At 39.5% G+C, this 14273-nt stretch overlaps 2 protein-coding genes across 4 annotated transcripts in view; one reads left to right on the top strand and one right to left on the bottom strand.

Annotated features, from left to right (window-relative positions):
* Positions 1-4800, bottom strand: part of LOC133556132 (trypsin-1-like) — a 16756-nt gene extending 11956 nt beyond the window's left edge. The window contains exons 1-4 of the mRNA XM_061905762.1: positions 4660-4800; positions 2672-2692; positions 2334-2493; positions 1992-2260 (exon numbers count right to left, since the gene is read on the bottom strand). Coding sequence (XP_061761746.1) covers positions 1992-2260; positions 2334-2493; positions 2672-2692; positions 4660-4708 — 499 coding nt within the window. The 5' untranslated portion in view covers positions 4709-4800. The remainder of the gene's footprint in view (positions 1-1991; positions 2261-2333; positions 2494-2671; positions 2693-4659) is intronic.
* LOC133556133 (uncharacterized) lies at positions 3585-14273 on the top strand. Of its 3 annotated transcripts, none has more exons than XM_061905766.1 (4): positions 3587-4749; positions 12318-12556; positions 12627-12731; positions 12833-14273. In XM_061905766.1, coding segments are annotated over exons 2-4 (423 nt in total). In that variant the 5' UTR covers positions 3587-4749; positions 12318-12555; the 3' UTR covers positions 13150-14273. The 3 variants fall into 3 exon arrangements, with proteins under 3 accessions (XP_061761748.1, XP_061761750.1, XP_061761749.1); XM_061905765.1 differs by having other exon boundaries at positions 12254-12556; XM_061905764.1 differs by lacking the exon at positions 12318-12556 and having other exon boundaries at positions 3585-4749.

The following is a 14273-nucleotide window of genomic DNA, read 5'->3' as shown; positions in this document are numbered from 1 at the left end:
CTATAATATGGGTTTCTCAGTCCCCGCGTACACTGCACAGCAAATCGGATTCTTTGCCCTCAAAAAGTGACACAGATCGGATTTTATTTGTCATTCTAAAAAGCATTTTTTTCGACTACTAAATTTTCGGTGCATCACTGATCAAAAGCGAAAAATAATGATATATTCAGATCCTGAAGAAATAGCATTTGTTCAAGGACTGGAATTGACGCTGTGGTGTGTGCGCTGACATTTGAGTTGAAAAATAAGATCACGTTTATCTATGCTGATGTCCATGGCTCCTCTACTTAACATCCATAAAAATATTAAAACCCTTACAAGTATATTACACTATATATACATATATATATATATATATATATATATATATATATATATATATATATATATATATCCATCCATCCATCCATTTCTACCGCTTATTCCCTTTTGGGGTTGCGGGGGGCGCTGGCATATATATATATATATATATATATATATATATATATATATATATATATATATATATATATATATATATATATATATATATATATAATATATATATATATATATATATTCATACATCATATATTATAAAAACACAATATTTTTTAGGTGTGGCAATTTTTATTTTATGTCGTAGTAGTAAAAGCAACTTCTTTGTTCATTTACAGAATCGGGTCAACTTTCTTGTCGTCACTTTATCGAAGTGCGCATGCAAGTGACTTCGAGGCCACATTGGGGCCACAATGGGGCCACATTGGGGCCACATTGGGACCACATTGGGGCCTCTGCGCGTTTATATTGGAGTCTGATAAAGATCCAAATGTACTTGCAGTGTAAGCAGTCAGCCGGAAAAAAACAGAATTTGAAAATCTCGATTCGGCCAAGACTACGTTTACACTGCAGGCCAAATTGGTCCAAATCTGATTTTTAAAAAATCTGTTTTATTTTCCAGCTGACTGTTTACACTGCAAGTAAAATGTGATCTTTATCAGACTCCACTGGCCCCAATGTCAATCAATTAATTAATAAAAGTTTATTTATATAGCCCTTAATCACAAGTGTCTCAAAGGGCTGCACAAGCCAAAATGACATCATCGGCTCAGATCCAAAATGTGGCCCCAATGTGGCCTTGACGTCACTTACATGCGCACTTCGATAAAGAGGAAGTAGCTACTACTAAAAAACAAAATAAAAGTGGATATCATAGATACACACAACTTAGAAATGTGTGTTTTTTAACGTGAATTTTTTTTTTACGTGTAATATATTTGGGAGCGTCAATTATCGGTCCTTCAACAATCGCTATTTCTTCGGAATCAAAATACATATTTGAATATTACATATAGCCTTTTATTTGCCCGCTATTGACTCGTGATGCACTGAAAATGCCAGTGAAAATAGTCTGAAGAAAAACCCACTTCAGCTGCGTCTTTCCCCCAAGCACACAAATGCCATAGCTTGCACATACCATCGGGTCGTGTTAAGGTCTCATTGCGTTTAGACCGTAGTTACATTTGAAAAGATCACATTCCAATCGGATTCCGGCTACCTCCTGATGTGGTCTGAATCTGATGCCAAAGGGTCAGATCTCAAGCACTTCGGAGCGTTTACACTGGCGAAAAAGTCTGATCTGCGTCACTTGCGTCACTTCCGTTGTGGCTTGTGCAGCCCTTTGAGACACTTGTGATTTAGGGCTACATAAGTGAACTTTGATTGATTGATTGATTGATAGGTCCTATCACACACTACATAACCTGTCAAACAATGTAGAACCTGTCAAACAATATAAAACCTGTCACCCATTATAGAACCTGTCAAACCCTATGGAACCCCATGGATAATGTTTAGAGCAGTGAAATACTAATTCTTTCACCGAGCATGTGCAAACTTTGGTGTATATTTCTGTAAGTTAAAGCCCTGATAATGAATAATTAAAAACTTAGCAGTTACGGCTTGGTCAATACGAGAAGGAGTCATCATTGGTATTATTAGGTTTCACGTACCCCCACTGCCAATGGTGCCCCATCCCGTGATGATAAAGTCGGTTCCAGCTGGGATGTCACTGCCACTAGCGGCGAGGCACACAGGCCTGATGAAGTTGTTGAAGGTGACGGGTGCGGAAAGCCGCAGCAAGGCTATGTCGTTGTCGTTGGTATCGGTGTTGTAGTTCTCGTGGACCATGAGTCCGGCCACCGTACGCCGCACCAAGTTATCGTTGGTCCCTTCCTGGGTTTGAAGGCCCAATAAGACCTCAAGGTTGGCTGTCACAGAGCTGAGAGGACATGGAAATGCATCTTTACAAGCAGTCAGTACAGCCTGATCAGTCAGTGTAGGGTGATCTTTACGTTGGAAAGCAGTGGGCGGCACACAGCACATACTGGCTGTTGATTAGAGACCCGCCGCAGGTGTGGAACCCGTTTCTGTGCAGGCTTATCTGCCAGGGCCAACCTCCCGGAATGGCATCTCTACCTCCCACGATGCGGGTGACTATCACTGTGCCGCAGTCTGTCACCAAAATACAGAACATAATGTTAGCGAGTTAGCCTTTGTGTTGACATCTAAACACTGTGTGTGCGTGTGTGTGTGTGTGTGTGTGTGTGTGTGTGTGTGTGTGTGTGTGTGTGTGTGTGTGTGTTCAAGGGGATGACTCAGCATGTTCTTATTGTCATAAAACACAGCTCACCAGCCAGTTGCCCAGCGCCACCTGCAGGACAGACAGAAAAGTAAGTAAGTAAGTACATTTTATTTATAAAGCACTTTTCACAGATAAAATCACAAAGCGCTGTACAAAACATAGGTGAAGTAAAACAACAATTCAATTTAAAACAACATGGGCAACATCACAAAAAGGATATAGAGTGGATTAAAATTGATAGTTAAAAGGTGCATCAAATAAAAGCTAAACTAAAAAGAGAAGTTTTCTAATGTCTCTTAAAAGTGTCAACACTGTCAAGATGACGGAGGGACTGGTGCAAGTTGTTCCAGAGTCTGGGAGCTATAGCCTGGAATGCCAGGTCTCCACAGGTTTTAAAACGGGTTTTGGCGATCTTTAGAAGACCCTGGCCTGAAGACCGGAGGCTGCGTCCTGAGGAGTAGGGGCATAGCAAGTCAGAGATGTACTGTGGGGCCCCACCATGCAATGCACGGAATACTAGGACTAAAATCTTAAACTCAATGCGGAATTTTACTGAAAGCCAATGAAGAGTGGATAAAACTAGGGTGATATGGGCTGTTCTGGGTGCAACGGACAAAAGTATTTTCTACAGTCTGAAGTCTCCTGAGCATTGACGTGTTTAAGAGAGTGAAAAGAGAATTGCAATAGTCAATGCGAGACGAAATGAACGTGTGAATGATCATTTCGAGATCCAGTTTGACAACAAACTTCTCACTTTAGAAATATTTCAGACATGATTAAAACAGTTTTTGATCAGTTGACAACAGTGACCCTCCAAAGACGTGGACTGGCCGAACACAACGCCAAGGTTTCTGAGGCTGCTTTTAACAGATGCACCCAGAGCACCAAGGGAGTTCATGATCAAGGTCAAACAAAAAAAAATTAGGCGTGTTCCCGTCGGGCGTCACTTCTTAGTATGGGAGGCAAAATACCATTCAAAGCAGGAAGTTGCAGCGAGGTGAATCAGATCAAACAATGAAGATTAAGCAAGTTATGCTGTTGTCATTGCGGTGGTTTGATAATGACTTTCAGTTTAGCGCACTTATATTCCAAGAAAAAGTTTTTTTTCAAACAAACAACTTGTTGGGACACTTTTTTTTCTTTTTTTTTTCCAAGACAGAAAAATGACAAGATAAGTAAAAACTTTGTTCTTGTAAGCTTATTTAAAGTTGACCATCAAATGTGATCACCATTTACATTTTAATATAACAAACACGTTCTATCCTTTTTTTTCTATTAATACATAGGGTGAAAATAAAATAAATTATATTGACTTGTATCAAATATATTACAATAATCATAAAGAAAACATTGTTATCAATTGTATGATGCATGTACATGTCTTAAAACTATTCTATTCTATTCCCAGTATGTTTTAGGTTACATTTTTAAATAATTATTTTTATTTTTAAGGCCATCAATGGTCTGACCCCAGCATACTTGGCTGAAATTTCAATCTCGATTTCGAACATATGTGTTTAAATGGGCTTTTAACAGACAATTGCTATAAGTATTTATTATTACTGTTTTACCATGTGTGGTTTTACTTGCTTTTAACTTATTTGTCCAGTAAAACACCATAGTGACGATAAAAGGTTCTATGCAAATAGACCTTGATTGATTGATTCTATTATTTTGTATTGTTTTCTATTCTATTTTATTATATTCCATTTCACATCTATTCCATTCCATTCCTGTTCAATTTTATCCTATTCAATTTCTATTGTATTCTATTTTACTCTATTACATTTAGTTTCTATTCTCTTTCTACATATGAAAAGAAAATAAGTTATTATATATTTACTAGTATTAAATATAGCATAATACTCATTATGAAAACACTGTTAATAACTGTATGTTGCATATATACTGTATGTGTCCAAACCATTCTCTGAAGAATAAAGAGACAGTCGGGCCTATGGTCATTTGTCTGATCTTGTTCAAATCAATCATAAAGAGAATACGGTATGTTTTGTTTTGTCTCAAGCAGAACTCACCTGGAACCAGTAGAGCCAGGAGCAAGAATCCACACCAGCCTGAGTGCATGTTGAGATTGACAAGGAAGTCCAGAGTGCACCTGCGCTCAGGTATGGTGCTTTTGTATCCTCGATCTGCGGGCCGAACACACCCAGTGAGGTCCGATCACTAATCATCACAGAGCATCTGTGGAAACACACATCACAAACATTCCGCACACAATAGGACCTGTTAAACACCATGGAACCAGTCGTACATTATATGCAACCTGTCACACGCTATAGACCCTGTCACACACTACCTGTCATACACTATAGAACCTCTCAAACATTACCTGTCATACACTATAGCACCTGTCAAACACTATAGAACCTGTCACACACCCCCTGTGATACACTATAGAACCTGTCACACACTACTTGTCAAACACTATAGACCAAAGACTAAAAAAATGGGACCCATTACCTCCCTGCTTGGCACTCAGCATCAAGGGTTGGTATTGGGGGTTAAATCACCAAAAATGATTCCCGGGCGCAGCCACCACTGCTGCCCACTGCTCCCCTCACCTCCAAGGGGGTGATCAAGGGGATGGGTCAAATGCAGAGGACAAATATCACCACACTTGGTGTGTGTGTGAGACAATCATTGGTACTTTAACACACTACCTGTCATACGCTATAGAACCTGTCAAACACTATAGAACCTGTCACACACTACTTATTATACACTATAGAACCTGTCACACACTACCTGTCATACATTATAGAACAGTGGTTCTCAACCTTTTTCAGTGATGTACCCCCTGTGAACCTTTTTTTAACTCAAGTACCCCCTAATCAGAGCAAAGCATTTTTGGTTGAAAAAAAGAGATAAAGAAGTAAAATACAGTACTATGTAATCAGTTTCTGATTTATTAAATTGTATTACAGTGCAAAATATTGCTAATTTGTAGTGGTCTTTCTTGAAGTATTTGGAAAAAAGATACGAAAATAACTAAAAACTTATTGAAAAATAAACAAGTGATTCAATTATAAATAAAGATTTCTACACATAGAAGTAATAATCAACTTAAAGTGCCCTCTTTTGGGATTGTAATAGAGATCCATCTGGATTCATGAACTTAATTCTAAACATTTCTTCACAAAAAATAAATCTTTAACATCAACATTTAGGGAACATGTCCACAAATATCTAACTGTCAACACTGAATATTGCATTGTTGTATTTTTTTTTCACAGTTTATGAACTTACAGTCATACATTGTTGAAGTATTATTCAATAAATATATTTATAAAGGATTTTTGAATTGTTGCTATTTTTAGAATATTTTTTAGAAATCTCATGTACCCCTTGGCATACCTTCAAGTACCCCCAGGGGTACACGTACCCCCATTAGAGAACCACTGCTATGGAACCTGTCACACACTAGTTATTATACACTATAGAACCTGTCACACACTACCTGTCATACACTATGGAACCTGTCAAACACTATAGAACCTTAAACAAGTTGAAAAACTTATTCGGGTGTTACCATTTAGTGGTCAATTGTACGGAATATGTACTGTACTGTGCAATCTACTAATAAAAGTATCAATCAATCAATCGAAGTCAAACACTACCTGTCATACAGTATATAACCTGTCATACACTGTAGAACCTGTCACACACTACTTATTATACACTATGGAACCTGTCACACACTACCTGTCATACACTATGGAACCTGTCAAACACTATAGAACCTGTCAAACACTACCTGTCATACAGTATATAACCTGTCATACACTATAGAACATGTCATACACTACAGAACCTGTCAAACACTAGTTGTCATGTACTATAGAACCTGTCAAACACAATAAAACCTGTCAAACACTATGGAACCTGTCAAACACTCCCTGTCATACACTGTATAACCTGTCATACACTACAGAACCTGTCACACACTACAGAATCTGCCAAACACATTATAACCTGTCAAACACTACCTGTCATACACTACAGAACCTGTCAAACACTACCTGCCATACACTATAGAAACTGTCAAACACAATATAACCTGTCAAACACTACCTGTCATACACTATAGAAACTGTCAAACACAATATAACCTGTCAAACACTACCTGTCATACACTATAGAACCTGTCATACACTATAGAACCTGTCATAAACTAGATAACATGTCACCCACTACCTGTCATACACTATAGAACCTGTCATACACTATAGAACCTGTCAAACACAATAGAACCTGTCAAACACTAGCTGTCATACACTATAGAACCTGTCACACACTACCTGTCATACACTATAGAACCTGTCAAACACTACCAGTCATACACTATAGAACCTGTCACACACTACCTGTCATAGAACCTGTCAAACACAATACAACCTGTCAAACACTACCTGTCATATACTATAGAACCTGTCACACACTACCTGTCATACACTATAGAACCTGTCAAACACAATAGAACCTGTCAAACATTTCTTGTCATAAACTATAGACCCTGTCACCGCCTAGCTGTCAAACACTATAGGACCTGTCAAACACTTCCTGTCATACACTATTGCACCTGTCAAACACTGTAGAACATGTCACACACTACCTGTCAAACACTATAGAACCTCTCACACACTACCTGTCATACACTATAGAACCTGTCAAACACTATAGGACCTGTCAAACACTACCTGTCATACACTATATAACCCGTCAAACACTAAAGATCCTGTCACACACTACCTGTCATACACTAAAAAACCTGTCAATCACAATAAAACATTTCAAACATGATAAAACCTGTCACACACTACCTGTCATACACTACAGAACATGTCCAACACTAAAGAACCTGTCACACACTGTAGTACTTATCAGACTATAGAACCTGTCAAACACTGTATAACCTGTTACACACTATAGAAGCTGTCAAACACTATTGTCATACACTATAGAACCTGTCAAACACTATAGACCCTGTCAAACACTATAGAACCTGTCAAACACTATAGAACCTGTCAAACACTATAGAACCTGTCAAACACTATAGAACATGCCACCCAGTATAGCACTTGTCAAACATTACCTGTCGTACACTATAGAACCTGTCAAACACTATAGATCCTATCACACACATTATAGAATGTGTCAAATACTACAGAACCCGTCACAAACTACAGAACATGACAAATCAATCAATCAATCAATGTATTTTATTTCGGCAATCTTCACATAAAACAAAGAACAACAACAAGAAAAGAAAAAAAAAAAAAGCCCTCATTTGAGCAATGATTGAGCCGAAAGGGTGTAGGTTGAAGCAACACTATAGATTGCAGCGAGGTGAGTCACTTCTAACAATGAAGATCAAAAAAGTTCATGTTGCGATTGACAAGGAAGTCCAGATTGCACCTGCGCTCAGGTGTGGTGCTTTTGTATCCTCTATCTGCGGGCCGAACACACCCAGTGATCTCCAATCATAATCATCACAGAGCATCTGTGGAAACACACATCACAAACATTCCGCACACAATAGGACCTGTTAAACACCATGGAAACTGTTGTACATTATGCAACCTATCACACGCTATAGACCCTGTCACACACTACCTGTCATACACTATAGAACCTGTCAAACACTGTAGAACCTGTCACACACTACCTATCATCACTATAGACCTGTCAAACACTATAATACCTGTCATACCAACGACTATAAAAATGGGACCCATTACCTCCCTGCTTGGCACTCAGCATCAAAGGTTGGAATTAGGGGTTAAATCACCAAAAATTATTCCCAGGTGCGGCCACCGCTGCTGCCCACTGCTCCCCTCACCTCCCAGGATGTGATCAAATGCAGAGGACACATTTTACCACACGTAATGTGTGTGTGAAAATCATTGGTACTTAAAACATTACCTGTCATACACTATATAACCCGTCATACACTACTTTTCATACACTATAGAACCTGTCACACACTAATCATACACTATAGAACCTGTCACACACTACCTGTCATACACTATAGAACCTGTCAAACACTGTAGAACCTGTCACACACTACCTGTCATACAATATAGAACCTGTCTAACGCTACTTATCATACACTATAGAACCTGTCACACACTACCTGTCATACACTATAGAACCTATGACACACTATAGACCTGTCAAACAAAGTTGAACCTGTCATACACTACAGAACCTATCACCCACTACCTGCCATACACTATAGAACCTGTCAAACACAATAGACCCTGTCAAACACTCCTGTCATACACTATAGAACCTGTCACACACTACCTATTATACACTATAGAACCTGTCAAACACAATATAACCTGTCAAACACTTCTTATAGAACCTGTCACACACTACCTGTCACACACTATAGAATTTGTCAAACACAATAGACACTGTCAAACACTATAGAACCCATCAAACACAATAGACCCTGTCAAACACTATACAACCTGTCAAACACTTTAGAACCTGTCAAACACTACCTGTCATACACTATGGAACCTGTCACACACTACCTATTATACACTATAGAACCTGTCAAACACAATATAACCTGTCAAACACTTCTTATAGAACCTGTCACCCACTACCTGCCATACACTATAGAACCTGTCAAACACAATAGACCCTGTCAAACACTCCTGTCATACACTATAGAACCTGTCACACACTACCTATTATACACTATAGAACCTGTCAAACACAATATAATCTGTCAAGCACTTCTTATAGAACCTGTCACACACTACCTGTCACACACTATAGAATCTGTCAAACACTACAGACACTGTCGAACACTATAGAACCTATCAAACACAATAGACCCTGTCAAACACTATACAACCTGTGAAACACTTTAGAACCTGTCAAACACTACCTGTCATACACTATAGTAGCTGTCAAACACTATAGAACCTGTCAAACACTACCTGTCATACACTATAGTAGCTGTCAAACACTATAGAACCTGTCGAACACTACCTGTCATACACTATAGTAGCTGTCAAACACTATAGAACCTGTCAAACACTACCTGTCATACACTATAGTAGCTGCCAAACACTATAGAACCTGTCAAACATTATATCACCTGTCAAACACTATAGGTCCTATTACACACACTATAGAACCTGTCAAATACTACAGAACCTGTCACACACTATAGAACATGTCAAATATTATAGATTACAGCATGGTGAGTCAGATCTCACAATGAAGATTAAAAAAGTTATGCTGTTGTCATTGTGGTGGTTTGTTAATGACTTTCGGTGATAGCTCACTGACAATCCAGGAAAAACATAATTAAACGAACGACATCCTGATGGGACACTTTTTTTCCAAGAGAGAAAAAATACATGATGAGTCAACAACTTTATTTTTGCAATCTTATTTACAGTTGACCATCAAATGTGATCCTGTCAAACTCTATAAAACCTGTCAAACACTATCACACAAAATAGAATTTGTCAAACACTATGGAACCTGTCACACACTGAAGAACCTATCAGACTATAGAACCTGTTTGCCCACATAAGCGGTCCTCTCCAAGGTTTCTCATGGTCATCATTGTCGACGTCCCACTGGGGTGAGTTTTTCCTTGCCCTCATGTGGGCTCTACCGAGGATGTCGTTGTGGTTTGTGCAGCCCTTTGAGACACTTGTGATTTGGGGCTATATACTGTAAATAAACATTGATTGATTGATTGATTGGTTGATTGATTGATTGATTGAATAATCATACACTGTGTCTAACTGGGGCTGCTGAAATTACCTTCAGCAGCAATCTCAGTGATGTAACCAGGGACCTCCCAAATAAATGGAGGAGCACATGGGACTTGGACCTTAGAGCATGGCGGGGGATTGTAACTGAGTGTGCAGCGCCAAACGTCTCTCCTCATTGAGCCAAATTGAACTCTGTCTCTGCATGATGCCTTGCATTTTGTCTGTTTAATAGATTTCATCAGTCTTTGAACCTGACAACAATACCTGCCATACACTATAGAGCCTGGCAAACACTATAGACCCTGTCACAGACTGTAGAACCTATCCCAGACTATAAAACCTGTCACACAGTATATAACCTTTTACACACTATATAACCTGTCATACACTACATAACTTGTTACACACTATTGAATCTGTCAAAGATTATAGAACCTGTCACAAAATGTAGAACCTATCATAGACTATAGACCCTGTTACACACTATTGAACTTGTCAAAAACTATAAAACCTGTCACACAATGTAGAACCTATCACAAACTATAGTACCTGTCAGACACTGTAGAAAACTTTCACTGACTATAGAACCTGTCACACACTATATAACCTGTTACACACTATAGACCTTTCGCAAACTATAGAACTGTAGTGTGTGGATGAGGACTCAGTTCTTGATCTTGTTGATGTTGTTGATGGTGCTCTGAGGTCTTGGTCCATCACGATGACAAATCCCTCCAAAGGTTCTGTTGGGTTCTACTTATATCTGTTGGGTCATTCAGAGAGAAAAACCACAGCACCCGCATGTGACTTTGGACCTTCTAATCCAGAAAGAACTAGCGCAAAAGAAAATGGAACACAATGTCAACAGAAACATTCCTTTGAGATGAAAATGCAGTCGGTCAAGTTGAGAATGAACAAAAAGTATTTCAATTGTTCCATAAAGGATTTACGTGTTGTGAAAACCGGTTTGTCAAAAAGGATCAGCACTGTAGATAAAGACTTCACAGTACATGTACAGGAACGCTAGTATGACTGTGTTCATCATTGAGGGATTTTTATGTCAGCTACCTGACTTTAACACTTTAAAGATTCCTTAATGGCAATTTTTCCATACGCACAAGACATATTATATACATAGCCTAGACATGCTGGACATGTCTTAGACCAAGGGTCCCCAAATTAGGGCCTGTGGACCGCTTCCAGCCTACCAGGGTCCAGTCAATTATGGGGACAAAATGGAAACAAGACAACAACAACATGTGTAAAATAAATGTAAATATATATGTTACATTATGTACGGTATATACAACCTATAGATTCTATAGACTAAGATGTCTAAGATATGTTTAGGACATGACATCTTAAATGTCTTGGACATATATTGGACATATCTTAGACATATCTCAGACATCTTGGACATATCTTGGACATATCATAGACATCTTGGACATATCTTAGACCTATCCTGGACATATCTTGGACATGTTTTAGACGCGTCCTAGACATATGTTAAACATATCTTGGACATGTCTTCGACATGTTTTAGACGCATCTTAGACATATGTTTGACATATGTTAAACATATCTTGGACATATCTATGACATGTTATAGACCTATCTTAAACATATCTTGGACATGTCTTGGACACATCTTAGATATATCCTGAACATATCTAGACCTATCTTAGACATATCTTGGACCTATCTTGGACATATCCTAGATATATCCATGACATTTCATAGACCTATCTTAGACATACTGTATCTTGGACATATCTTAGACCTATCTTAGATATATCTTGGACCTATCTTGGACATAAAATACGATAAGGGTATCGCAACTGGCTCACCTTTACAGGTACTCGCCCCTGTACCATCTGTGAGCCTGTGGCCTCGCTCTCTTCATCTCTCCTTCTATCAAGGCACCATCGGGACTCTGCATGGCAGGGACGTCCTCCTCCCTGAGTCAAGACTAAGCTTGACCGCATACCTTAACTGGACATCAGTTGGTTGGCATCAGAAGGTTCTCAAATGGGCACCCCCCGTCATTAACGTTTCGTCGAATTAAGCCCATGACGCTTCGGAGGGGCTCGACGGCAGATCCAGCGTCCTGGCTCTACCCCTGCTGAATGCCACCCAACTCTATGTCCCTAGTCCTTCAGTAGGTTGGCTCTGTCATCGCACCTTTCTTTGTATCCAAATCCAGCGTGATGCTTCTTCTGCCCTTTTAGTGGTGTTGGCTACCAGCCGCTTCCTAGCCAGCCCCTTGACCCCCAGCAGTCTGAGGGCTCTCCAGAGCGACCGCCCCGCAAGGCCTCTACGGCCCACCTCCACCGGTAAGTTCCAGGCCTTCCATCCATTTAGCTGGCTCTTGAGGATGAGGGTTTGGTATTTTTTGAGTTTGCGTTCATACGCCTCCTCTATCCTCTCTTCCCAGGGTACTGTCAGCTCGATAAGCACCACCTGTTTGGTTCCTTTAGACCACAGAACAATATCAGGTCTCAGGGTAGTGTGGGCTATCTCCTCTGGGAATTTCAGCTGCTTCTTCAGGTCGACCCGCATCTCCCAGTCGCTTGCCGTGGCCAGGATTCCTTTGTTCCTCCCTCCTGCTGCTGCGCTTTCACCTGCCCTGATGAAATGGATGAAGCGAGGCCCATTAGAGAGCTGCCTTGTCCTCTTCCTGGCCTGCTCAACACCCTCTGCCAGCTGAGCAAGGATCTGGTCATGACGCCACCGGAACTTGCCATCTGCTAAACTTGAGTGACAAGAGGAGAGGACATGCTCCAGGTTGGCTATCTTTCCGCAGAGTGTACAGCTGGGACTCTCTACCATTCCCTAAGTATGGAGGTTTGATGGGGTGGGCAGGACATCATATGTAGAACACAGCAGGAACTTAATCCGGTGGCCTTCCATGCTCCAGATGTCCTTCCAGGTTAGAGAGCTGTCTTTTACACTCTCCCATCTAGTCCAGCTGCCTTGTTTGTTCATCTTAGCTATATCTTGGACCTATCTTGGACATATCTATGACATTTCTTAGACTTCTTGAACATGTCTTAGACTATCGTAGACATCTTGGACATATCTTAGACCTATCCTGGACATATCTTGGACATGTTTTGGACGCATCTTAGACATATGTTAAACATATCTTGGACATGTCTTTGACATGTTTTAGACGCATCTTAGACATATGTTTGACATATGTTAAACATATCTTGGACATATCTATGACATGTTATAGACCTATCTTAAACATATCTTGGACATATCTTGGACATGTCTTGGACACATCTTAGATATATCCTGAACATATCTAGACCTATCTTAGACATATCTTGGACCTATTTTGGACATATTCTGGATATATCCATGACATTTCATAGACCTATCTTAGACATACTGTATCTTGGACATATCTTAGACCTATCTTAGATATATCTTGGACCTATCTTGGACATATCTATGACATTTCTTAGACATCTTGAACATGTCTTAGACTATCTTTGACATATCTTGGACATATCTTAGTCATATCTTAGTCATATCTTGGACATATCTGTGACATTTCTTAGACATGTCTTGGACATATCTTGAACATATATATGACCAGTGTTGGGACTAATGCGTTACTTTGTAACACATAACTGTAATGCCATTATTTTCGGCGGTGTGAAATCGAGTCACATGACTTGGACTCAAGTCAGACTCGAGTCATGAATTTGATGACTTTAGACTCGACTTGACAAAATGTAAAGAGACTTGCAACTGGAGTTAGACTTTAACATTAATGACTTGTGACTTCACTTGGACTTGAGCCTTTTGACTTGACAAGACTTGCTACTTTCTCCAAAACCCAAAGATTAAAATGTTATTCAGGA

This window comes from Nerophis ophidion, linkage group LG07 (genome assembly GCF_033978795.1).
Source record: "Nerophis ophidion isolate RoL-2023_Sa linkage group LG07, RoL_Noph_v1.0, whole genome shotgun sequence".
Classification (NCBI taxonomy): Eukaryota; Metazoa; Chordata; class Actinopteri; order Syngnathiformes; family Syngnathidae; genus Nerophis; species Nerophis ophidion.
Note: the sequence above shows the minus strand (reverse complement) of the source record. Positions and strands in the feature narration are given on the sequence as shown.